This window comes from Oncorhynchus nerka, linkage group LG18, assembly GCF_034236695.1.
Source record: "Oncorhynchus nerka isolate Pitt River linkage group LG18, Oner_Uvic_2.0, whole genome shotgun sequence".
NCBI classification, from domain to species: Eukaryota; Metazoa; Chordata; class Actinopteri; order Salmoniformes; family Salmonidae; genus Oncorhynchus; species Oncorhynchus nerka.
Window position 1 is genome coordinate 79,474,767 of NC_088413.1, and position 25,097 is coordinate 79,499,863.

General features: G+C 44.6%; 1 protein-coding gene across 2 annotated transcripts; it reads right to left on the reverse strand.

Annotated features, from left to right (window-relative positions):
- Positions 1-5,888: 5,888 nt before the first annotated feature.
- Positions 5,889-18,802, reverse strand: sav1 (salvador family WW domain containing protein 1). 2 transcript variants are annotated; one of them, XM_029688597.2, is made up of 6 exons: positions 18,568-18,802; positions 18,002-18,097; positions 13,077-13,541; positions 10,414-10,684; positions 7,838-7,981; positions 5,889-7,501 (listed from the first exon to the last, which is right to left on the reverse strand). In XM_029688597.2, exons 2-6 carry the CDS (start codon positions 18,093-18,095, stop codon positions 7,336-7,338), a joined length of 1,140 nt encoding a protein of 379 aa, XP_029544457.1. In that variant the 5' UTR covers positions 18,096-18,097; positions 18,568-18,802; the 3' UTR covers positions 5,889-7,335. The 2 variants fall into 2 exon arrangements, with proteins under 2 accessions (XP_029544457.1, XP_029544456.1); XM_029688596.2 differs by having other exon boundaries at positions 18,564-18,802.
- Between the last annotated feature and the right edge of the window lie 6,295 nt (positions 18,803-25,097).

Genomic DNA, 25,097 nt, shown 5'->3' on the forward strand with positions numbered 1-25,097 from the left:
TGGGTTGGAGCTAGCCGTATGGTGACGTCATTCTGAACCGATGGGTTGGAGCTAGCCGTACGGTAACATTCAGAACCGATGGGTTGGTGCTAGCCCTACGGTAACATCATTCTGAACCGATGGGTTGGAGCTAGCCGTACGGTAACATTCAGAACCGATGGGTTGGTGCTAGCCCTACGGTAACATCATTCTGAACCGATGGGTTGGAGCTAGCCGTACGGTAACATTCAGAACCGATGGGTTGGTGCTAGCCCTACGGTAACATCATTCTGAACCGATGGGTTGGAGCTAGCCGTACGGTAACATTCTGAACCGATGGGTTGGAGCTAGCCCTACGGTAACATTCTGAACCGATGGGTTGGAGCTAGCCCTACGGTAACATTCTGAACCGATGGGTTGGAGCTAGCCCTACGGTAACATTCTGAACCGATGGGTTGGAGCTAGCCGTACGGTAACATTCTGAACCGATGGGTTGGTGCTAGCTGTACGGTAACATTCAGAACCGATGGGTTGGTGCTAGCCGTACGGTAACATTCTGAACCGATGGGTTGGTGCTAGCTGTACGGTAACATTCAGAACCGATGGGTTGGTGCTAGCCGTACGGTAACATTCAGAACCGATGGGTTGGAGCTAGCCCTACGGTAACATTCTGAACCGATGGGTTGGAGCTAGCCCTACGGTAACATTCTGAACCGATGGGTTGGAGCTAGCCCTACGGTAACATTCTGAACCGATGGGTTGGAGCTAGCCCTACGGTAACATTCTGAACCGATGGGTTGGAGCTAGCCCTACGGTAACATTCTGAACCGATGGGTTGGAGCTAGCCGTATGGTGACGTCATTCTGAACCGATGGGTTGGAGCTAGCCGTACGGTAACATTCTGAACCGATGGGTTGGAGCTAGCCGTACGGTAACATTCTGAACCGATGGGTTGGAGCTAGCCGTTCTTACGTCGCTTAGTAGCTTGGTGCTTGCCTACGGAGCTGTGAGGGGAACGGCACCTCAGTACCTCCAGGCTCTGATCAGGCCCTACACCCAAACAAGGGCACTGCGTTCATCCACCTCTGGCCTGCTCGCCTCCCTACCACTGAGGAAGTACAGTTCCCGCGCAGCCCAGTCAAAACTGTTCGCTGCTCTGGCCCCAATGGTGGAACAAACTCCCTGAACGCCAGGACAGCGGAGTCAATCACCACCTTCCGGAGACACCTGAAACCCCACCTCTTTCAGGAATACCTAGGATAGGATAAAGTAATCCTTCTCACCCCCCTTAAAATATTTAGATGCACTATTGTAAAGTGGCTGTTCCACTGGATGTCTTAAGGTGAACGCACCAATTTGTAAGTCGCTCTGGATAAGAGCGTCTGCTAAATGACTTTAATGTAAATGTAAAGAACAGAGCTGAGACAATATCAATCCATTAAAAACAAGGCATTACAAAATCCACAACAAGAAAATAACCAGTTATCGGAGGGTTCATCCCAAAAGGCACCCTATTCCCTACATAGTGCACTACTTTATACTAACTCTATGGGACTAGTGCACTATGGGATAGGGTGTCATGTGGGACGTAGCCAGAGTCCATCTACATACAGAGGAAAATGCACTTCAGTTGTTTGGAAAAGATAAGGCATCTGAACCATTAGTGATGTACAGTGCTGGATTCAGAGTCCTGGACTTTTTCCACATTTGGTGAAGTAACAGCCTTATTCTAAAATGGATTAAATACATTCGTTTCCTCATCAACCTACAAACAATACCACATAATTACAAACCAAAGAACAGGTTTTAGAAATGTTTTGTTTTAATAAAAAAATAAAAAATAACTTATTTCCATAAGTATTCAGACCCTTCGTTATGAGACTCGAGATCTTGAGCTCAGGTGCATCCTGTTTCTATTGATCATCCTTGAGCTGTTTCTACAACTTGATTGGAGTCCACCTGTGGTAAATTCAATTGATTGGACATGATTTGGAAAGGCACATACCTGTCTAAGGTCCCACAACACAGGAGTGGCTTCGGGACAAGTCTCTGAATGTACTTGAGTGTCCAACAAAGTACTGAGTAAAAGGGTCTGAATACTTACGTAAATATGATATTTCAGTTAAATAATTAAAAACTGTTTTTGCCTTGTCATTATTTGATAGTGTGTAGATTGAGGGAAAAAACATCCATTTTAGAATAGGGCTGTAACGTCACAAAATGTGGAGAAAGTCAAGGGGTCTGAATACTTTGCACAGTATATAAACTATGCCAAATGGCACCCTAGTCCCTTTATAGTGCACTTCTTTGGACCAGGGCCCAGAGCTTCTTTTAAAATAAACAAATCCCCTTATAAGGGGATTCCTGATGTATAGTGATGCAGACAACCCTGAGTCACACCAATAACTACCATCAAATATTAAGATTTTTTTCCTACAGTTTCAAGTCTTCAAAATAAAAGATAGTACACATCAAAAAATGTACAGGAAGTACACATCAAAAAATGTACAGGAAGTACACATCAAAAAATGTACAGGAAGTACACATCAAAAATGTACAGAAAGTACACATCAAAAAAATGTATCAAAAAGTACACATCAAAAATGTACAGGAAGTACACATCAAAAATGTACAGGAAGTACACATCAAAAATGTACAGGAAGTACACATCAAAAATGTACAGAAAGTACACATCAAAAATGTACAGGAAGTACACATCAAAAAATGTACAGGAAGTACACATCAAAAATGTACAGGAAGTACACATCAAAAAATGTACAGGAAGTACACATCAAAAATGTACAGGAAGTACACATCAAAAATGTACAGGAAGTACACATCAAAAATGTACAGGAAGTACACATCAAAAATGTACAGGAAGTACACATCAAAAATGTACAGGAAGTACACATCAAAAATGTACAGGAAGTACACATCAAAAATGTACAGGAAGTACACATCAAAAATGTACAGGAAGTACACATCAAAAAATGTACAGGAAGTACACATCAAAAATGTACAGGAAGTACACATCAAAAAATGTACAGGAAGTACACATCAAAAATGTACAGGAAGTACACATCAAAAATGTACAGGAAGTACACATCAAAAATGTACAGGAAGTACACATCAAAAAATGTACAGGAAGTACACATCAAAAATGTACAGGAAGTACACATCAAAAATGTACAGGAAGTACACATCAAAAATGTACAGGAAGTACACATCAAAAAATGTACAGGAAGTACACATCAAAAAATGTACAGGAAGTACACATCAAAAATGTACAGGAAGTACACATCAAAAATGTACAGGAAGTACACATCAAAAATGTACAGGAAGTACATCAAAAATGTACATCATCAAAAAATGAAGTACACATCAAAAAATGTACAGGAAGTACACATCAAAAAATGTACAGGAAGTACACATCAAAAATGTACAGGAAGTACACATCAAAAAGGAAGTACACATCAAAAATGTACAGGAAGTACACATCAAAAATGTACAGGAAGTACACATCAAAAATGTACAGGAAGTACACATCAAAAATGTACAGGAAGTACACATCAAAAATGTACAGGAAGTACACATCAAAAATGTACAGGAAGTACACATCAAAAAAAACAGGAAGTACACATCAAAAATGTACAGGAAGTACACATCAAAAAATGTACAGGAAGTACACATCAAAAATGTACAGGAAGTACACATCAAAAAATGTACAGGAAGTACACATCAAAAATGTACAGGAAGTACACATCAAAAATGTACAGGAAGTACACATCAAAAATGTACAGGAAGTACACATCAAAAATGTACAGGAAGTACACATCAAAAATGTACAGGAAGTACACATCAAAAAATGTACAGGAAGTACACATCAAAAATGTACAGGAAGTACACATCAAAAATGTACAGGAAGTACACATCAAAAATGTACAGGAAGTACACATCAAAAATGTACAAAAACATCAAAAAATGTACAGGAAGTACACATCAAAAATGTACAGAAGTACACATCAAAAATGTACAGGAAGTACACATCAAAAAATGTACAGGAAGTACACATCAAAAATGTACAGGAAGTACACATCAAAAATGTACAGGAAGTACACATCAAAAATGTACAGGAAGTACACATCAAAAAATGTACAGGAAGTACACATCAAAAATGTACAGGAAGTACACATCAAAAATGTACAGGAAGTACACATCAAAAATGTACAGGAAGTACACATCAAAAATGTACAGGAAGTACACATCAAAAATGTACAGGAAGTACACATCAAAAAATGTACAGGAAGTACACATCAAAAAAATGTACAAAAAGGAAGTACACATCAAAAATGTACAGGAAGTACACATCAAAAATGTACAGGAAGTACACATCAAAAATGTACAGGAAGTACACATCAAAAATGTACAGGAAGTACACATCAAAAAAAAAGGAAGTACACATCAAAAATGTACAGGAAGTACACATCAAAAATGTACAGGAAGTACACATCAAAAATGTACAGAAGAACATCAAAAATGTACAGGAAGTACACATCAAAAATGTACAGGAAGTACACATCAAAAAATGTACAGGAAGTACACATCAAAAATGTACAGGAAGTACACATCAAAAATGTACAGGAAGTACACATCAAAAATGTACAGGAAGTACACATAAAAAATGTACAGGAAGTACACATCAAAAATGTACAGGAAGTACACATCAAAAATGTACAGGAAGTACACATCAAAAATGTACAGGAAGTACACATCAAAAATGTACAGGAAGTACACATCAAAAATGTACACATCAAAAATGTACAGGAAGTACACATCAAAAAATGTACAGGAAGTACACATCAAAAATGTACAGGAAGTACACATCAAAAATGTACAGGAAGTACACATCAAAAATGTACAGGAAGTACACATCAAAAATGTAAGGAAGTACATAAAAAATGTACAGGAATACACAAAAATGTACAGGAAGTACACATCAAAAAATGTACAGGAAGTACACATCAAAAATGTACAGGAAGTACACATCAAAAATGTACAGGAAGTACACATCAAAAATGTACAGGAAGTACACATCAAAAATGTTTTACACATCAAAAATGTACAGGAAGTACACATCAAAAATGTACAGGAAGTACACATCAAAAATGTACAAAATGTACAGGAAGTACACATCAAAAATGTACAGGAAGTACACATCAAAAAATGTACAGGAAGTACACATCAAAAATGTACAGGAAGTACACATCAAAAAATGTACAGAAAGTACACATCAAAAAAGTACAGGAAGTACACATCAAAAATGTACAGGAAGTACACATCAAAAATGTACAGGAAGTACACATCAAAAATGTACAGGAAGTACACATCAAAAATGTACAGGAAGTACACATCAAAAATGTACAGGAAGTACACATCAAAAATGTACAGGAAGTACACATCAAAAAAAATGTACACATCAAAAATGTACAGGAAGTACACATCAAAAATGTACAGGAAGTACACATCAAAAATGTACAGGAAGTACACATCAAAAATGTACAGGAAGTACACATCAAAAATGTACAGGAAGTACACATCAAAAATGTACAGGAAGTACACATCAAAAATGTACAGGAAGTACACATCAAAAAATGTACAGGAAGTACACATCAAAAAATGTACAGGAAGTACACATCAAAAATGTACAGGAAGTACACATCAAAAAATGTACAGGAAGTACACATCAAAAAATGTACAGGAAGTACACATCAAAAAATGTACAGGAAGTACACATCAAAAATGTACAGGAAGTACACAGGAAGTACACATTTTAGAGGATTGTCTTATTAAAAAAATAATAATGAAGTTGAAAAAAAAAACAACAATGGATCACATTTTTATTGGGGCTACAAATGCTTACAAAGAAATACAATTACATACAATGATCAATTCTGCGCCATAAATGTTTTTATCCTGAAACATACAATGATCAATTCTGCTCCATAAATGTTTTTATCCTGAAACATACAATGATCAATTCTGCTCCATAAATGTTTTTATCCTGAAACATACAATGATCAATTCTGCTCCATAAATGTTTTTATCCTGAAACATACAATGATCAATTCTGCTCCATAAATGTTTTTATCCTGAAACATACAATGATCAATTCTGCTCCATAAATGTTTTTATCCTGAAACATACAATGATCAATTCTGCGCCATAAATGTTTTTATCCTGAAACATACAATGATCAATTCTGCTCCATAAATGTTTTTATCCTGAAACATACATTTATTTAAAAAAAGGTAAAGCTGCCAGTCCTTCTCTCCCCCAACTTAAGAAAAAAAAAAAAGTGACATCGTAGCAATCATTTTACAAGGCGCAATATAAACAGGTGCTGTTCCTGTGAGGGAAAAGTCTGTAAATCTTATAGTCACTTATGGACATTCAAACAATAAAACAGGTCTTTAAGACCCTGCGATCTTCTTCAGTCTTTATTAAAAAAAAAGAACAGATTCCATACAACAACCCAGGGATGTGTTCAGTGGGGCACACTGTAGCAAAACCTTTTGGAAAAACGTCCCTCCCCATGTTGCAGTCTGTTCTTCCATTTGTTGCCTAATGAACACGACCCCAGTTCTCAGATGACATTTTTCTGTAAGTAACTTTAGTGTAAACATCTCTCTCTCCAGCTGGAGAAACATTTTCTTTCTTCATTGGATCGTTCACATAGTCATTGGTCCCGAATCATCACGAAGGGAGGGGGACCTGCGTAACCACACGATGTGAGCAGCATCTGGACATGTGGCTGATGTAAAAACGGGGAGACGAATCATCACGAAGGGAGGGGGACCTGCGTAACCACATGATGTGAGCAGCATCTGGACATGTGGCTGATATAAAAACGGGGAGACGACGACATACGTTTGGGTGAGGAGGAGACGGCAATAAGGAGGTCAATCATAACAAGAGATGAACCCTGACCTACTGGGGCAGGGCGGAAACCTCTAAAGGGGCGGACTTCCTTGTTGTAGTAACCTCAGACGGGTGGAGCTCTGTACTGTAGCAGCTTCAGGGGGAGAACTTCATAGGAACAATGTAGAAAGAGAACGGTTGAAGTCCCAGGTCCAGCTATCCACAGGCTCCATTCCTCTGTCCAGTCAGTTCAGGGTCATATTCATTAGTGCACACTGTAGCCACCCCCCCACCACCACCACCATTTTGTCTTGTTTGCTTCCTAGTGAAGAGGGCCTACTTCCCTGTTCTTGTCCCGCTGCTCCTGGGCCCCGAGTGCTCCTGGGCCCCGAGTGCTCCTGGGCCCCGAGTGCTCCTGGGCCCTTGAGTGTACCACTGTTACCTCGGTTTCCTTTGGTCCACCTCAGACAGCAGGGCCTGACGGTAGGCCTCGTAGGACTTGACGATGCGCTCCAGTTCCTTCATGAAGAGCAGCTTCAACATGCCCTGGTACGTGTCCAGATCCACCAGCTGGAACAGCTCCCACTTCAGGATGTGGTCATACCTGGAGGAGAAAGGGAAGACAGATTTTTTTTTTTTTTGACAACAAAACATGGCTGCATGTCACAATGTTAAAATATAAAAACAAAAACTGGAGACACGACAAAGCTTTAGATCTGTCTATTTTAGCAGGTTACACCTAAGCATCTTGGCTGAGGTGAAACAATTCACTTATTATGCCGTTAATTAGCTAGAAAAGCAACACCGTCTCCAAAACCACAAAGTGTCTCCAATACAGTTCATTTAAAAAAATATATATATATTTTATTTTTTAAACTCAATCAAACCTCTGAAGTTATGAGCCAGTATTTGTGAGAAATGCCAGGTACGGTCGACTCACTTGAGTGGGGCGCGGGCATACACCTGTAGCCAGTCAGGGATCTCTGCCGTGTGGTACGGGTTGGCTGGTACCAGAACCGGATGGTTCCGCTCGGCTGGGCGAGGCCGGTATACAACGGGAGGGGGCTGGTCATATTGGAGAACGCTGGAAATGGAAAAGTACAAATAATAGAATTATATATTTTTAAATGGATTCCCTTTTTTGTTTTAAAAAAAGGGATTACAAATTCACTGACTGTGTCAGTGTACAACCGGAGTGGGCTGGTCATAGTGAAGAACACTGGAATAGAAGGAGGGGTTGGAGCATCTCTGTCTCTACAGTTACAATGAAGAAAAATCTGGGAGAAAAAAAACACAACGTGCAACATTTTCAAATATTTTACTGAGTTACAGTTCATATAATAAGGAAATCAGTCAATTGAAATAAATCCATTAGGCCCTAATCTAAGGATTAAACACGACTGGGAATACAGATATGCATCTGATTAAACCTTTTTAAAGGTAAAGTAGGAGAGTTGATCAGAAAACCAGTCAGTATCTGGTGTGACCACCATTTGCCTAATGCAGCGTGACTCATCTCCTTCACATAGAGTTGATCAGGATGTTGGTTGTGGTCTGTGGAATGTTGTCTCGCTCCTCTTCAATGGCTGTGCGAAGTTGCAGGAACTGGAACACGCTGTCGTACACGTTGATCCAGAGCATCCCAAACATGCTCAGTGGGTGACATGTCTGGTGAGTATGCAGGTCATGGAAGAACTTGGACATTTTCAGCTTCCAGAAATGGTGAAACATGAGGTGATGGCGGAGGATGAATGGCACGACAATGGGCCTCAGGATCTCGTCATGGAATCTTTGAATTCAAATTGCCATCGATAAAATGCAATGGAGTTTGTTGTCTGTAGTTTATGCCTGCCACATACCATAACCCCACCATGGGGCACTCTGTTCACAATGGTATCAGCAAACCGCTCACCCACACAACACCATACACTCTGTCCGCCATCTGCCCGGTGCTGTTGAAACGTGGATTCATCCATAAAGAGGACACTTCTCCAGGGTGCCAATGGCCATCAAATGTGAGCATTTTCTCACTGAACCCAGTTACAATGCAGAACTACAGTCGGGTCAAGACCCTGGTGAGGACAACGAGCACACAGAGGAGCTTCCCTGAGACGGGTTCTGACAGTTTGTGCAGAAATTCTTTGGTTGTGCAAAACCCAGTTTAATTAGCTGTCCAGGTGGCTGGTCTCAGACCACAGGTGAAAAAGCCGGATGTAGAGGTCCTGGGTTGGCATGGTTACACGTGTTCTGCGGATGTCAGGACAGTTGGACGTACTGCAAAATTCTCTAATGGTGCGTAACAGCTCTGGTGGACATTCCTGCAGTCAGCATGCCAATTGCGCTCTCCCTCAAAACTTGAGACATCTTTGGCATGGTGTTGTGTGACAAAACAGCACATTTTAGAGTGGCCTTTTGTCCCCAGCACAAGGTTCACCTGTGTAAATGATCATACTGTTTAATCAGCTTCTTCATATGCCACACCTGTCAGGTGGATGGATTATCTTGGCAAATGAGAAATGCTCACTAACAGGGATGTAAACAAATTTGTTTTTTTATGGGTTTTTTGTGCGTGTTGAACATTTCTGGAATTTTTTATTTCATCTCATGAAACCAACATGTTACGTTTATATTTTGGTTCAGCGTAGTATTGGCAGAGGCTAGGAGTCAAGTTACTATATCAGAATAAAGTTATTTGACTGAACAAAATTCTCACTTTTTAAAAAGACTGAATACCAAAATGTGTGTGAGTTTCCCTTCGGTACTGATCTAGGATAGGTGTCTGTCTCTCTAAAACGCTACCTAGGAGCACAGGGGTGGAGTATCTCTGTCTCTACAGTTTACCTAGGAGCACAGGATCCCTGTCTCTACAGTTTACCTAGGAGCACAGATCAAATCAAATGTATTTATAAAGCCCTTCGTACATCAGCTGATATCTCAAAGTGCTGTACAGAAACCCAGCCTAAAACCCCAAACAGCAAGCAATGCAGGTGTAGAAGCACGGTGGCTCGGAAAAACTCCCTAGAAAGGCCAAAACCTAGGAAGAAACCTAGAGAGGAACCAGGCTATGAGGGGTGGCCAGTCCTCTTCTGGCTGTGCCGGGTGGAGATTATAACAGAACATGGCCAAGATGTTCAAATGTTCATAAATGACCAGCATGGTCGTATAATAATAAGGCAGAACAGTTGAAACCGGCGCAGCAGCACGGCCAGGTGGACTGGGGACAGCAAGGAGTCATCATGTCAGGTAGTCCTGTGGTATGGTCCTAGGGGTGGAGCATCTCTGTCTACACAGTTTACCTAGGAGCACAGGATCTCTGTCTCTACAGTTTACCTAGGAGCACAGGATCGCTGTCTCTACAGTTTACCTAGAAGCACAGGGGTGGAGGATCTCTGTCTACACAGTTTACCTAGGAGCACAGGATCTCTGTCTCTACAGTTTACCTAGGAGCACAGGGGTGGAGGATCTCTGTCTACACAGTTTACCTAGGAGCACAGGATCTCTGTCTCTACAGTTTACCTAGGAGCACAGGGGTGTCTATACTGAGCCCTCTTGTTGACGTGGTCCACGTAGTAGGGTCCAAACTCAGACGACTCCACCTTCTCCCAGCCAGGGGGCAGACCCTCTCTCTCCAGGGGGTGGGACCAGTGGGTGGTGTTGGTGTTGTGATCGATGTAGTACTTCCTGCCTCGGATGGTCCAGTCTACCGTCCAACCACGGGTCAGGGAGAGGTCCTCATAGCTCAGACTGGACAGGTTCCCCAGAGACTTGGACTGCATTCGACCGATACCTGAGGGGAGGAGTTAGATACCTTAAACCTTCAGAGGATGGCTGGTCAAACAAATGGTTGGGTCCCAAATGACACCCTATTCCCCATGTAGTGCACTACTTTTAACAAGAGCCCTATGGGGAAATAGGGTGCCACTTGGGACATACCCTTAAAAACCCTAAACCTGGCATCCCGGGTGGCACAGTGGTCTAGGGCACTGCATCGCAGCACTAGCTTTGCCACCAGAGACTCTGGGTTCACGCCCAGGCTCTGTCGCAGCCGGCCGCGACCAGGAGGTCCGTGGGGCAACGCACAATTGGCCTAGCATCGTCCGGGTTAGGGAGGGTTTGGCCGGTAGGCATATCCTTGTCTCATCGCACGCCAGCGACTCCTGTGGCGTGCCAGGTGCACGGTGTTTCCTCCGACACATTGGTGCGGCTGGCTTCCGGGTTGGGATGCGCACCGTGGGGAGAAAAGGGGGTAAAATGTATTTTAAAAAATCATTTAAAAAAACTAAACCTTCAAGTACCCTGCTGCCCGGTACCGTCCGGTAGTAAAACCCTGCTGCCCGGTACCGTCCGGTAGTAAAACCCTGCTGCCCGGTACCGTCCGGTAGTAAAACCCTGCTGCCCGGTACCGTCCGGTAGTAAAACCCTGCTGCCCGGTACCGTCCTGTAGTAAAACCCTGCTGCCCGGTACCGTCCTGTAGTAAAACCCTGCTGCCCGGTACCGTCCTGTAGTAAAACCCTGCTGCCCGGTACCGTCCTGTAGTAAAACCCTGCTGCCCGGTACCGTCCTGTAGTAAAACCCTGCTGCCCGGTACCGTCCTGTAGTAAAACCCTGCTGCCCGGTACCGCCCCTGTAGTAACACCCTGCTGCCCGGTACCGTAAAAACCCCTGTAGTAAAACCCTGCTGCCCGGTACCGTCCTGTAGTAAAACCCTGCTGCCCGGTACCGTCCTGTAGTAAAACCCTGCTGCCCGGTACCGTCCTGTAGTAAAACCCTGCTGCCCGGTAAAACCCGCTGCCCTGTAGTAGTAAAACCCTGCTGCCCGGTACCGTCCTGTAGTAAAACCCTGCTGCCCGGTACCGTCCTGTAGTAAAACCCTGCTGCCCGGTACCGTCCTGTAGTAAAACCCTGCTGCCCGGTACCGTCCTGTAGTAAAACCCTGCTGCCCGGTACCGTCCCGTAGTAAAACCCTGCTGCCCGGTACCGTCCCGTAGTAAAACCCTGATGCCGGGCCCTGGTACAATCCTGTAGTAAACCCTGATGCCGGGCCCCGGTACAATCCTGTAGTAAACCCTGATGCCGGGCCCCGGTACCGTCCTGTAGTAAAACCCTGCTGCCGGGCCCCGGTACCGTCCTGTAGTAAACCCTGATGCCGGGCCCTGGTACGGCTATAGCCAACTCTCATTGCCTGACCCATACCTGACCCTGTGCTGCTGTCAGCCTCATCTAGGGTGTCTGCATGTCTGTTCTAGCCTATTCTTTGCTATTATATACACTATGCATCTATGAGGAAAGAGTAGGGGACAGCGTCCATTTATAGAGGAGGAATCATGTCCTCTGGGGACAGCGTCCATTTACAGAGGAGGAATCATGTCCTCTGGCGACAGCGTCCATTTATAGAGGAAGCATGTTCTCTGGGGACAGCGTCCATTTATAGAGGAATCATGTCCTCTGGGGACAGCGTCCATTTATAGAGGAAGCATGTCCTCTGGGGACAGCGTCCATTTATAGAGGAAGCATGTCCTCTGGGGACAGCGTCCATTTATAGAGGAAGCATGTCCTCTGGGGACAGCGTCCATTTACAGAGGAAGCATGTCCTCTGGGGACAGCGTCCATTTACAGAGGAAGCATGTCCTCTGGGGACAGCGTCCATTTACAGAGGAAGCATGTCCTCTGGGGACAGCGTCCATTTACAGAGGAAACATGTCCTCTGGGGACAGCGTCCATTTATAGAGGAAACATGTCCTCTGGGGACAGCGTCCATTTATAGAGGAAACATGTCCTCTGGGGACAGCGTCCATTTATAGAGGAAATATGTCCACTCCTATTTAAAAAGAGACATTCTGACACACCAACTGTACAAACACTGAAACACAGCGTTGCCGCTGATCCCTTTTTAACACGGCCGTAGATATACTACTGCCTCTCTGACACACGGTGATTTGTGACCCACCTCTCTTGATGAATGGTAGGAAATGGGAGAGTAAATGTATTGAAATGGACAGGAAAGCGCGGGCAGAAATCTGAGCTCAAATTCAAACAGAGCATATGTCCCTTCTCCTGAAGTGTGCAAGCCTTCCCACACAATAAAAACACATTGGATGGTTGGAAGCATAGGCCAAGAGCCCACGTTGGCCCACCATAGTACTTATACATTACATTATAAGACTGGTTTATGTTTCACCTGCTGCCGGTCTGTTGGGGGCCGGGGGAGTGTGTTGTCGTGGTGGTAGGCTTTGATGTTCACTCTGTTCATAGTATCTATAGTCCTCATGAAAGTGGTCAGGAGCTCTGGGGTGCTGATGTGGCTGAGGCAATCTCTGCTGCTGCTGGCTGTCCGAGTAAGGCTCCGGAGTCAGGGGGTGGTAGTAGAGCCCAGCATCCTCATTCTCAGCCATGGCGCTCACGTCTGTGAGGAAGGACTGTGAGGAGCCTCCGTACTCGTGGGTTATATCCCCCAGGCTTCCAGGTAGGTACGGCGGGGCTGACATCCGGTGGCGTTCCCGCAGAGCCGCCTCGTGGGGTGACCTCAGCACAGGGGGAGAGCGTAACACAGGCCCCACGGGATAGGCTGAGCCAGGCTCCGGCAGACGGACCTCGGGGCGTCTGGGGATAGTGGGTCCATGTCGGATGAACGAGGGCATGAGATCTGAAACAGGACCAATAGGTGTAGGTCAAGACAAAAGGATGCTACTAACTATCGTCCAAAAGATGACTGACTATTCTACAATATATTGTAATTACTTCGCCACCATGGCCCATTACCGTACCTCCCTTATCTTACCCCATTTGCACTCACTGTATGTAGATTTTCCTCTACTGTATTATTGACTGTATGTGTTGTTTATCCCATGTGTAACTCTGTTGTTGTTTGTGTTGAACTGCTTCGCTTTATCTTGGCCAGGTCGCAATAGTAAATGAGAACTTGTTCTCAACTGGCCTACCTGGTTAAATAAAAAAATATAACTGACCAATACACCAAATCTGATTATTGATTTAATAAATATTGCATAATTGTAACCTTCCAGAAATATGTCCATGTTCTCTACACTGACTTAGAATACATCTATTCTACAGGTAACTTAGCATGTAGCACAACAAAACATATTTTGACATTTAGACGGCTAGCTAACTACCTGTTGTCCATGAGTATGCTATGGACATTTAGCACATAGAGAAACAACAAGGTTAGTCAACAATCCAGCAGCATCTTTACATTGGTGGGTAACGAAAGTAAATTGAAGCCTGTCACATTACAAAGTCAGGGGGGAATCCACAATGGATGGATGAATGTAGAGCTACAGGGGGAGACTCCACAATGGATGGATGAATGTAGAGCTACAGGGGGAGACTCCACAATGGATGGATGTAGAGCTACAGGGGGGAATCCACAATGGATGGATGAATGTAGAGCTACAGCGGGGAATCCACAATGGATGGATGAATGTAGAGCTACGGGGGGGGGGGGACTCCACAATGGATGGATGAATGTAGAGCTACAGGGGGAGAATCCACAATGGATGGATGAATGTAGAGCTACAGGGGAGAATCCACAATGGATGGATGAATGTAGAGCTACAGGGGAGAATCCACAATGGATGGATGAATGTAGAGCTACAGGGGGGACTCCACAATGGATGGATGAATGTAGAGCTACAGGGGGAGAATCCACAATGGATGGATGGATGTAGAGCTACAGGGGAGACTCCACAATGGATGGATGAATGTAGAGCTACAGGGGAGACTCCACAATGGATGGATGAATGTAGAGCTACAGGGGGGACTCCACAATGGATGGATGGATGGATGTAGAGCTACAGGGGAGACTCCACAATGGATGGATGAATGTAGAGCTACAGGGGGGACTCCACAATGGATGGATGAATGTAGAGCTACAGAGGGGACTCCACAATGGATGGATGAATGTAGAGCTACAGAGGGGACTCCACAATGGATGGATGAATGTAGAGCAACAGGGTGAGAATCCACAATGGATGGATGAATGTAGAGCTACAGGGGGGAATCCACAATGGATGGATGAATGTAGAGCTACAGGGAGAATCCACAATGGATGGATGAATGTAGAGCTACAGGGGGAGAATCCACAATGGATGGATGTAGAGCTACAGGGGGAGAATCCACAATGATGGATGAATGTAGAGCTACAGGGAGAATCCACAATTGATGGATGAATGTAGAGCTACAGGGGGAGAATTCACAATGGATGGATGAATGTAGAGCTACAGGGGGAGAATCCACAATGGGTGGATGGATGAATGTAGAGCTACAGGGGGGAATCCACAATGGGTGGATGGATGTAGAGCTACAGGGGGGACTCCACAATGGATGGATGTAGAGCTACAGGGGAGACTCCACAATGGATGGATGAATGTAGAGCTACAGGGGGAATCCACAATGGATGGATGAATGTAGAGCTACAAGGGGAGACTCCACAATGGATGTAGAGCTACAGGGGGGAATCCACAATGGGTGGATGGATGAATGTAGAGCTACAGGGGGAATCCACAATGGATGGATGAATGTAGAGCTACAGGGGGAAACCACAATGGATGGATGAATGTAGAGCTACAGGGAGAATCCACAATGGATGGATGAATGTAGAGCTACAGGGGAGACTCCACAATGGATGGATGGATGTAGAGCTACAGGGGGGAATCCACAATGGATGGATGAATGTAGAGCTACAGGGGGGACTCCACAATGGATGGATGAATGTAGAGCTACAGGGGGGACTCCACAATGGATGGATGGATGTAGAGCTACAGGGGGAGACTCCACAATGGATGGATGGATGTAGAGCTACAGGGGGAGACTCCACAATGGATGGATGGATGTAGAGCTACAGGGGGAGAATCCACAATGGATGGATGAATGTAGAGCTACAGGGGGAGAATCCACAATGGATGGATGAATGTAGAGCTACAGGGGAGAATCCACAATGGATGGATGGATGTAGAGCTACAGGGGAGACTCCACAATGGATGGATGGATGTAGAGCTACAGGGGGAGACTCCACAATGGATGGATGGATGTAGAGCTACAGGGGGAGACTCCACAATGGATGGATGGATGTAGAGCTACAGGGGGAGACTCCACAATGGATGGATGAATGTAGAGCTACCGGGGGAGAATCCACAATGGATGGATGAATGTAGAGCTACAGGGGAGAATCCACAATGGATGGATGGATGTAGAGCTACAGGGGAGACTCCACAATGGATGGATGGATGTAGAGCTACAGGGGGAGACTCCACAATGGATGGATGGATGTAGAGCTACAGGGGGAGACTCCACAATGGATGGATGGATGTAGAGCTACAGGGGGAGACTCCACAATGGATGGATGAATGTAGAGCTACCGGGGGAGAATCCACAATGGGTGGATGGATGTAGAGCTACAAGGGGGGAATCCACAATGGGTGGATGGATGAATGTAGAGCTACAGGGGGACTCCACAATGGGTGGATGGATGAATGTAGAGCTACAGGGGGACTCCACAATGGATGGATGAATGTAGAGCTACAGGGGGAATCCACAATGGATGGATGAATGTAGAGCTACAGGGGGAATCCACAATGGGTGGATGGATGAATGTAGAGCTACAGGGGGGAATCCACAATGGGTGGATGGATGTAGAGCTACAGGGGGAATCCACAATGGATGGATGAATGTAGAGCTACAAGGGGAGACTCCACAATGGATGTAGAGCTACAGGGGGGAATCCACAATGGGTGGATGGATGAATGTAGAGCTACAGGGGGAATCCACAATGGATGGATGAATGTAGAGCTACAGGGGGGAAACCACAATGGATGGATGGATGGATGTAGAGCTACAGGGGGAGAATCCACAATGGATGGATGAATGTAGAGCTACAGGGGGGACTCCACAATGGATGGATGAATGTAGAGCTACAGGGGGAGACTCCACAATGGATGGATGAATGTAGAGCTACAGGGGGAGACTCCACAATGGATGGATGGATGTAGAGCTACCGGGGGAGACTCCACAATGGATGGATGAATGTAGAGCTACCGGGGGAGAATCCACAATGGATGGATGAATGTAGAGCAACAGGGGGGAATCCACAATGGGTGGATGGATGTAGAGCTACAGGGGAGAATCCACAATGGATGGATGAATGTAGAGCTACAAGGGGAGACTCCACAATGGATAGATGAACGTAGAGCTTTGAGAAGGCTCAATAGACACATGTAACAGTCCGGACCAGAACTAGCTACATCTCAACTTTGGCTAACGCTAGCAAGCTAGATGCTAGTCAGCCATAATAACTATTAGATAGTAGAATACAGTTTACCAAACATGTTATGCTTGGGTATCATCATATGACCTAAAACGTGTGAATTGTATCAAGTGTTTTTATGAAGAGACATTGCTAGCAGCAGCCGGCTACTCAACCCTGCACCTTATAGGCTGCTGCCCTATACTATCTACATAGACATGTAATCACTGGTCACTTGAATAATGTTTACATACTGCTTTACTCATTTCATATGTATAACGTAAGTGTATTTTAGTCTATGCCATTCCGACATTGCTCATCCTAATATTTATATATTTATTTCTTAATATTTATATATTTAATACTTCTGCACTGCTGAGAATAAGAGCACAGTATTTCGCTGGTGGGTATAATGTGTGTTACTTTCCAACAGGAATCAGTTCCCCAAAAAACTTGGTCAATAACAAGGTTTCCAACAAATAACGCATATAGAAAATTGTATAGCGGCAGAATAAGATACCGGGTAATGAACTACGTTTCTCACTCGCCATGTTTACTCTGGTAGCCTATGGACAAACATTAAGAATTAACTACGTGATGAATTGATGTCTATTCGGTCGTTATTTAGCTCATGTTAGGTGAATTAATCATGACACTTTTGTATGCGTTGTTTGTTGGCAACCTGGTACTTTACGAACGTTTTTTGGAGCAGATCACTGTTGAAATGTTCCACAAATTATACCCACCCGCAATGACATCTGCTAAATATGTGTATGTGACCAATACAATTTAAATTTGGCTAGATAACCAACTATCTAGCTAATTTAGCTACTTAACCAACGTACTTTTCAAGAGTGGTGAGGTCTTCTTCTTCACAGATCTTCCATGTGCCTCGGCTGGTGTCGACGCTTCGTTTTGACTTTTCTTTCTTGGAAGCATAACTCAAAACAAAAAAGGAGAGACATCAAAGCAATGTGAGAAACTCGTACAGAGTTCCCCCAAAACTACCAGAGTCCCTTCCAATCTGCAGCGTGTACATTTTAGCTGGTTATGGACTTGATTAGTTAGTTTCACACTTGTTATTTTTCCTGGTAATTTAGACAAAAAGCCCGAAACATAACGATTGCTTGTATATCAAGTAACGTTAGCCAGTTACTCTGAAGTAAACTGTTTTCGCCCAGTTAAAAAAAATAATCACAAATTGTCTCCAAGGCACTTGAAGTCAGCTGTTTTTCCTATTCAGTGCGTTTATTCAGCACCCAGCCCATGTCATCACATCACAAAAACTGCTCAACGCCTCTACGAGTCATTCTAAACCAGCCCGCGGAGGGTTGTGGGATGGGAATGGTGAAGGGTAGAGTTTCACATTTTGAACAAACATTTGTATAAACATATAAAACGACTTACTAACTTCGTCCCCTTCTTCTGTGATGTGAAGCATTTCCAAATTAACCAGTGGTCCAAAGCAAGCCCAACAACCCCTTCTCAAAGTTAGTTTTAAAAGATATTTCCCCTTCTGAAAACAAACCTAAAAATATCCAACCATATGGGACTGGGCTGTCATTCAAAGCTGGGACAAACAGTCACAAGGTCAAGACCCATTGGATTAGCATGGGAAGGTTGATGTGTTGTTTTATTTCTGCTTCCTATCATTGCTGAGGGATGTGTCAACTGATACCCTACTCCTTTTATACCTCACAACATTTGACCAGGACTTATAGGGTGCCATTTTGGACACACACTGAGATGCATTGAACATAAGAAAGTGCACAATGAATCCATACAGCTTTGATTCTTAGTGTGTAACCTTGGTAACTAAAGGTTATAATATAAACGCAGTGTGATTCCGAAATGGCACCCTATTCCCTATATAGTGCTCTACTGGCACCCTATTCCCTATATAGTGCTCTACTGGCACCCTATTCCCTATATAGTGCTCTACTGGCACCCTATTCCCTATATAGTGCTCTACTGGAACCCTATTCCCTATATAGTGCTCTACTGGAACCCTATTCCCTATATAGTGCTCTACTGGCACCCTATTCCCTATATAGTGCTCTACTGGCACCCTATTCCCTATATAGTGCTCTACTGGCACCCTATTCCCTATATAGTGCTCTACTGGCACCCTATTCCCTATATAGTGCTCTACTGGCACCCTATTCCCTATATAGTGCTCTACTGGCACCCTATTCCCTATATAGTGCTCTACTGGCACCCTATTCCCTATATAGTGCACTACTTTAGACATCCAGTTAAGAGCGTCGGGCTTGTAACCGAAAGGTTGCTGGTTTGAATCCCTGAGCCGACTAGGTGAAACACATGCCGATGTGCTCTTGAGCAAGGTGTAACCGATGTGAAATGGGTAGCTAGTTAGCGTGGCAGCGCGCTAATAGCGTTTCAATCGGTGGCGTCACTCGCTCTGAGACCTTGAAGTAGTGGTTCCCCTTGCTTTAAAATTTTTATTTCACCTTTATTTAACCAGGTAGGCTAGTTGAGAACAAGACGACCAAAGGAGGAATTGGCTTTGGGGGTGACCAGTGCGATATACCTGCTGGAGCGCGTGCTACGAGTGGATGCTTCTATGGTGACCAGTGAGCTGAGATAAGGCGGAGCTTTACCTAGCAGAGACTTGTAGATAACCTGTAGCCAGTGGGTTTGGCGACGAGTATGAAGCGAGGACCAACCAACGAGAGCGTACAGGTCACAATGGTGGGTAGTATATGGGGCTTTGGTGACAAAATGGATGGCACCGTGATAGACTGCATCCAGTTTGTTGAGTAGAGTGTTGGAGGCTATTTTATAGATGACATTACCGAAGTCGAGGATTGGTAGGATGGTCAGTTTTACAAGGGTATGTTTGGCAGCATGAGTGAAGGATGCTTTGTTGCGATATAGGAAGCCGATTCTAGATTTAATTTTGGATTGGAGATCCTTAATGTTTAGTCAAGAAGGAGAGTTTACAGTCTAACCAGACACACAGGTAATTGTAATTGTCCACGTATTCAAGTCAGAGCCGTCCAGAGTAGTGATGCTGGACGGGCGAGCAGGTGTGGGCGATTGAAAAGCATGCATTTAGTTTTACTTGCGTTTAAGAGCAGTTGGAGAGCAGTTGGAGGCCACAGAAGGAGAGTTGTATGGCATTGAAGCTCGTCTGGAGGGTTGTTAACGCAGTGTCCAAAGAAGGGCCAGAAGTATACAGAATGATGTCGTCTGCATAGAGGTGGATCAGAGACTCACCAGCAGCAAGAGCGACATCATTGGTGTATACAGAGAAGAGAGTCAGTCCAAGAATTTAACCCTGTGGCACCCCCATAGAGACTGCCAGAGGCCCGGACAACAGGCCCTCCGGTTTGACACACTGAACTCTATCAGAGAAGTAGTTGGTGAACCAGGCAATCATTTGAGAAACCAAGTCTGTTGAGTCTGCCGATGAGGATGTGGTGATTGACAGAGTCGAAAGCCTTGGCCAGGTCAATGAATACGGCTGCACAGTAATGTTTCTTATCGCTGGCGGTTAACATATCGTTTAGGACCTTGAGCGTGGCTGAGGTGCACCCATGACCAGGACCTGAAACCAGATTGCATAGCGGGGAAGGTACGGTAGGATTCGAAATGGTCGGTGATCTGTTTGTTAACTTGGCTTTCGAAGACCTTAGAAAGGCAGTGTAGGATAGATATAGGTCTGTAGCAGTTTTGAGTTTGTGTTGCAGGAAGCACATTTCTGCTTGAAAAAGCTAGCCTTGGCTTTTCTAACTGCCTGTGTATATTGGTTTCTAACTTCCCTGAAAAGTTGCATATGACGGGGGCTGTTCGATGCAGAACGCCACAGGATGTTTTTGTGTTGGTTAAGGGCCTCCAGGTCTGGAGAGAACCAAGGGCTATATCTGTTCCTGGTTCTAAATTTCTTGAATGGGTCATGCTTATTTAAGATGGTGAGGAAGGCATTTAAAAAAACATAACCAGGCATCCTCTACTGACGGGATGAGGTCAATATCCTTCCAGGATACCCAGGCCAGGTCGATTAGAAAGGCCTGCTCGCTGAGGTGTTTCAGGGAGTGTTTGATAGTGATGAGTGGAGGTCGTTTGACCGCTGACCCATTACGGATGCAGGCAATGAGGCAGTGATCGCTGAGATCTTGGTTGAAAACAGCAGAGGTGTATTTAGAGGGCAGGTTGGTTAGGATGATATCTATGAAGGTGCCCGTGTTTACGGCTTTGGGGTGGTACCTGGTAGGTTCATTGATAATTTGTGTGAGATTGAGGGCATCAAGCTTAGATTGTAGTCAATCACCACCTTCCGGAGACACCTGAAACCCCACCTCTTTAAGGAATACCTAGGATAGGATAAAGTAATCCTTCTCACCCCCCCCCCCCTTAAAAGATTTAGATGCACTATTGTAAAGTGGCTGTTCCACTGGATGTCATAAGGTGAATGCACCAATTTGTAAGTCGCTCTGGATAAGAGCGTCTGCTAAATGACTTAAATGTAATGTAAATATAAATGTAGGATGGCCGGGGTGTTAAGCATGTCACAGTTTAGGTCGCCTAGCAGCACGAGCTCTGAAGATAGATGGGGGGCAATCAGTTCACATATGGTGTCCAGAGCACAGCTGGGGGCAGAGGGTGGTCTATAGCAGGCGGCAACGGTGAGAGACTTGTTTTTAGAGAGGTGGATTTTTAAAAGTAGAAGTTCAAATTGTTTGGGTACTGACCTGGATAGTAGGACAGAACACCGCCCCCTTTGGCCGTTCTATCTTGTCTGAAAATGTTGTCGTTTGGGATGGAGATTTCAGAGTTATTGGTGGTCTTCCTAAGCCAGGATTCAGACATGGCTAAGACATCCGGGTTGGCAGAGTGTGCTAAAGCAGTGAATAAAACAAAAAGCTATGAGAATTGGTCGTCTAGAACGTCTGGAGCAGAGAGTAAAAGGAGGTTTCTGGGGGCGATAAAATAGATTCAAGGTATAATTTACAGACAAAGGTATGGTAGGATGTGAATACAGTGGAGGTAAACTTAGGTATTGAGTGATGATGAGAGAGATATTGTCTCTAGAAACATCATCGAAACCAGGTGATGTCATCGCATGTGTGGGTGGTGGAACTGAAGGTTGGATAAGGTATAATGAGCAGGTCTAGAGGCTTTACAGTGAAATAAACCAATAAACACTAACCAGAACAGCAATGGACAAGGCATATTGACATTAAGGAGAGGCATGCTTAGTCGAGTGATCAAAAGGGTCCAGTGAGTAGAGAGGTTGGTTGGGGGTCACGGCGATTCAGACAGCTAGCCGGGCCATCGGTTGCAAGCTAGTAGAGGATGGAGGTCTGTTTTTAGCCACCCCCCGTGCGTTTCCGTCGGTAGATTAGTGGTGTTCCGTGTGGTAGAGGGGACCAATCCTATTGTCAAAATAGTTCTAGTTTTAGTGGCCCAAGAAGATTGTTGGATAGACCTGTTCAGATAGCAGCCGATATGCGATTTGATTCCCAAGCTCTCACACATTTTACTGAGCATGATCTATGATGAAATAGACTAGAAGATTAGAGACTAGAAGCATTTTTATAACAAGGCTTGCATGTCCAAATAATGTCTCCATAGTAATCTGTCTCCATAGTAATCGGTCTCCATAGTAATCTGTCCCCATAGTAATCTGTCTCCATAGTAATCTGTCTCCATAGTAATCTGTCTCCATAGTCACCTGTCTCCATAGTAATCTGTCTCCATAGTAATCTGTCCCCATAGTAATCTGTCCCCATGGTAATCTGTCTCCATAGTAATCTGTCCCCATAGTAATCTGTCTCCATAGTAATCTGTCCCCATGGTAATCTGTCTCCATAGTAATCTGTCCCCATAGTAATCTGTCTCCAAAGTAATCTGTCTCCATGGTAATCTGTCTCCATAGTTATCTGTCCTCATGGTAATCTGTCTCCATAGTAATCTGTCTCCATAGTAATCTGTCCCCATGGTAATCTGTCTCCATAGTAATCTGTCCCCATAGTAATCTGTCCCCATAGTAATCTGTCTCCATAGTAATCTGTCTCCATAGTCACCTGTCTCCATAGTAATCTGTCTCCATATAAATCTGCCTCCATAGTAATCTGCCTCCATAGTAATGTCTCCATAGTAATTTGTCTCCATAGTAATCTGTTTCCATAGTAATCAGTAATCTGACATGAGGGCCAATTTGATATAGAAAAAAAACAAGAGTGTTTCTGTACTGAGGCAGCTTGATGAGAACGGCTCATAGATGCAGGGGTCTATCTCCTGTTTCTATAGTGTGAGGCAGGGGTCTATCTCCTGTTTCTATAGTGTGAGGCAGGGGTCTATCTCCTGTTTCTGTAGTGAGGCAGGGGTCTATCTCCTGTTTCTGTAGTGAGAGGCAGGGGTCTATCTCCTGTTTCTGTAGTGAGGCAGGGGTCTATCTCCTGTTTCTGTAGTGAGGCAGGGGTCTATCTCCTGTTTCTGTAGTGTGAGGCAGGGGTCTATCTCCTGTTTCTGTAGTGTGAGGCAGGGGTCTATCTCCTGTTTCTATAATGAGACAGGGGTCTATCTCCTGTTTCTATAGTGTGAGGCAGGGGTCTATCTCCTGTTTCTGTAGTGAGGCAGGAGTCTATCTCCTGTTTCTATAGTGAGGCAGGGGTCTATCTCCTGTTTCTGTAGTGTGATGCAGGGGTCTATCTCCTGTTTCTGTAGTGTGAGGCAGGGGTCTATCTACTGTTTCTATAGTGAGGCAGGGGTCTATCTCCTGTTTCTGTAGTGAGGCAGGGGTCTATCTCCTGTTTCTGTAGTGAGGCAGGGGTCTATCTCCTGTTTCTGTAGTGAGGCAGGGGTCTATCTCCTGTTTCTATAGTGAGGCAGGGTCTATCTCCTGTTTCTGTAGTGAGGCAGGGGTCTATCTCCTGTTTCTGTAGTGTGAGGCAGGGGTCTATCTCCTGTTTCTGTAGTGAGGCAGGGGTCTATCTCCTGTTTCTGTAGTGTGAGGCAGGGGTCTATCTCCTGTTTCTGTAGTGAGGCAGGGGTCTATCTCCTGTTTCTATAGTGTGGCAGGGGTCTATCTCCTGTTTCTGTAGTGAGGCAGGGGTCTATCTCCTGTTTCTGTAGTGAGGCAGGGGTCTATCTCCTGTTTCTGTAGTGAGGCAGGGGTCTATCTCCTGTTTCTGTAGTGTGAGGCAGGGGTCTATCTCCTGTTTCTGTACTGAGGCAGGGGTCTATCTCCTGTTTCTGTAGTGTGAGGCAGGGGTCTATCTCCTGTTTCTGTAGTGTGAGGCAGGGGTCTATCTCCTGTTTCTGTAGTGAGGCAGGGGTCTATCTCCTGTTTCTATAGTGAGGCAGGGGTCTATCTCCTGTTTCTATAGTGAGGGGCAGGGGTCTATCTCCTGTTTCTGTAGTGAGGCAGGGGTCTATCTCCTGTTTCTGTAGTGAGGCAGGGGTCTATCTCCTGTTTCTGTAGTGTGAGGCAGGGGTCTATCTCCTGTTTCTGTAGTGAGGCAGGGGTCTATCTCCCGTTTCTGTAGTGCGAGGCAGCATGACGTACAAGTACAACATCGACCGAACACTGAATATGAAAAGGAGATTCACTCAAACCAAACAGCTTCCCTGTATTCACAAAATGCCTTTATTTCCTGTCCCCCAAAAATCTCAGTCATTCCCTCTTTAGTAGTGCATCACTGTGTGTAGTGTTTAATTTATAACATCCCGTTGTGGTCCAATAGCAGCTGTTGTTGGAGGCACATTCCTCCTCACAAAATGACAGGACTTCAATAGGAACTTGGGATGTTGTCAATATGGACAACGGCAGTAGGGAACACAATAGTCTGTGGGACAATGGCAGTAGGGGACACAATAGTCTCTGGGACAATGGCAGTAGGGAACACAATAGTCTGTGGGACAACGGCAGTAGGGAACACAATAGTCTCTGGGACAATGGCAGTAGGGAACACA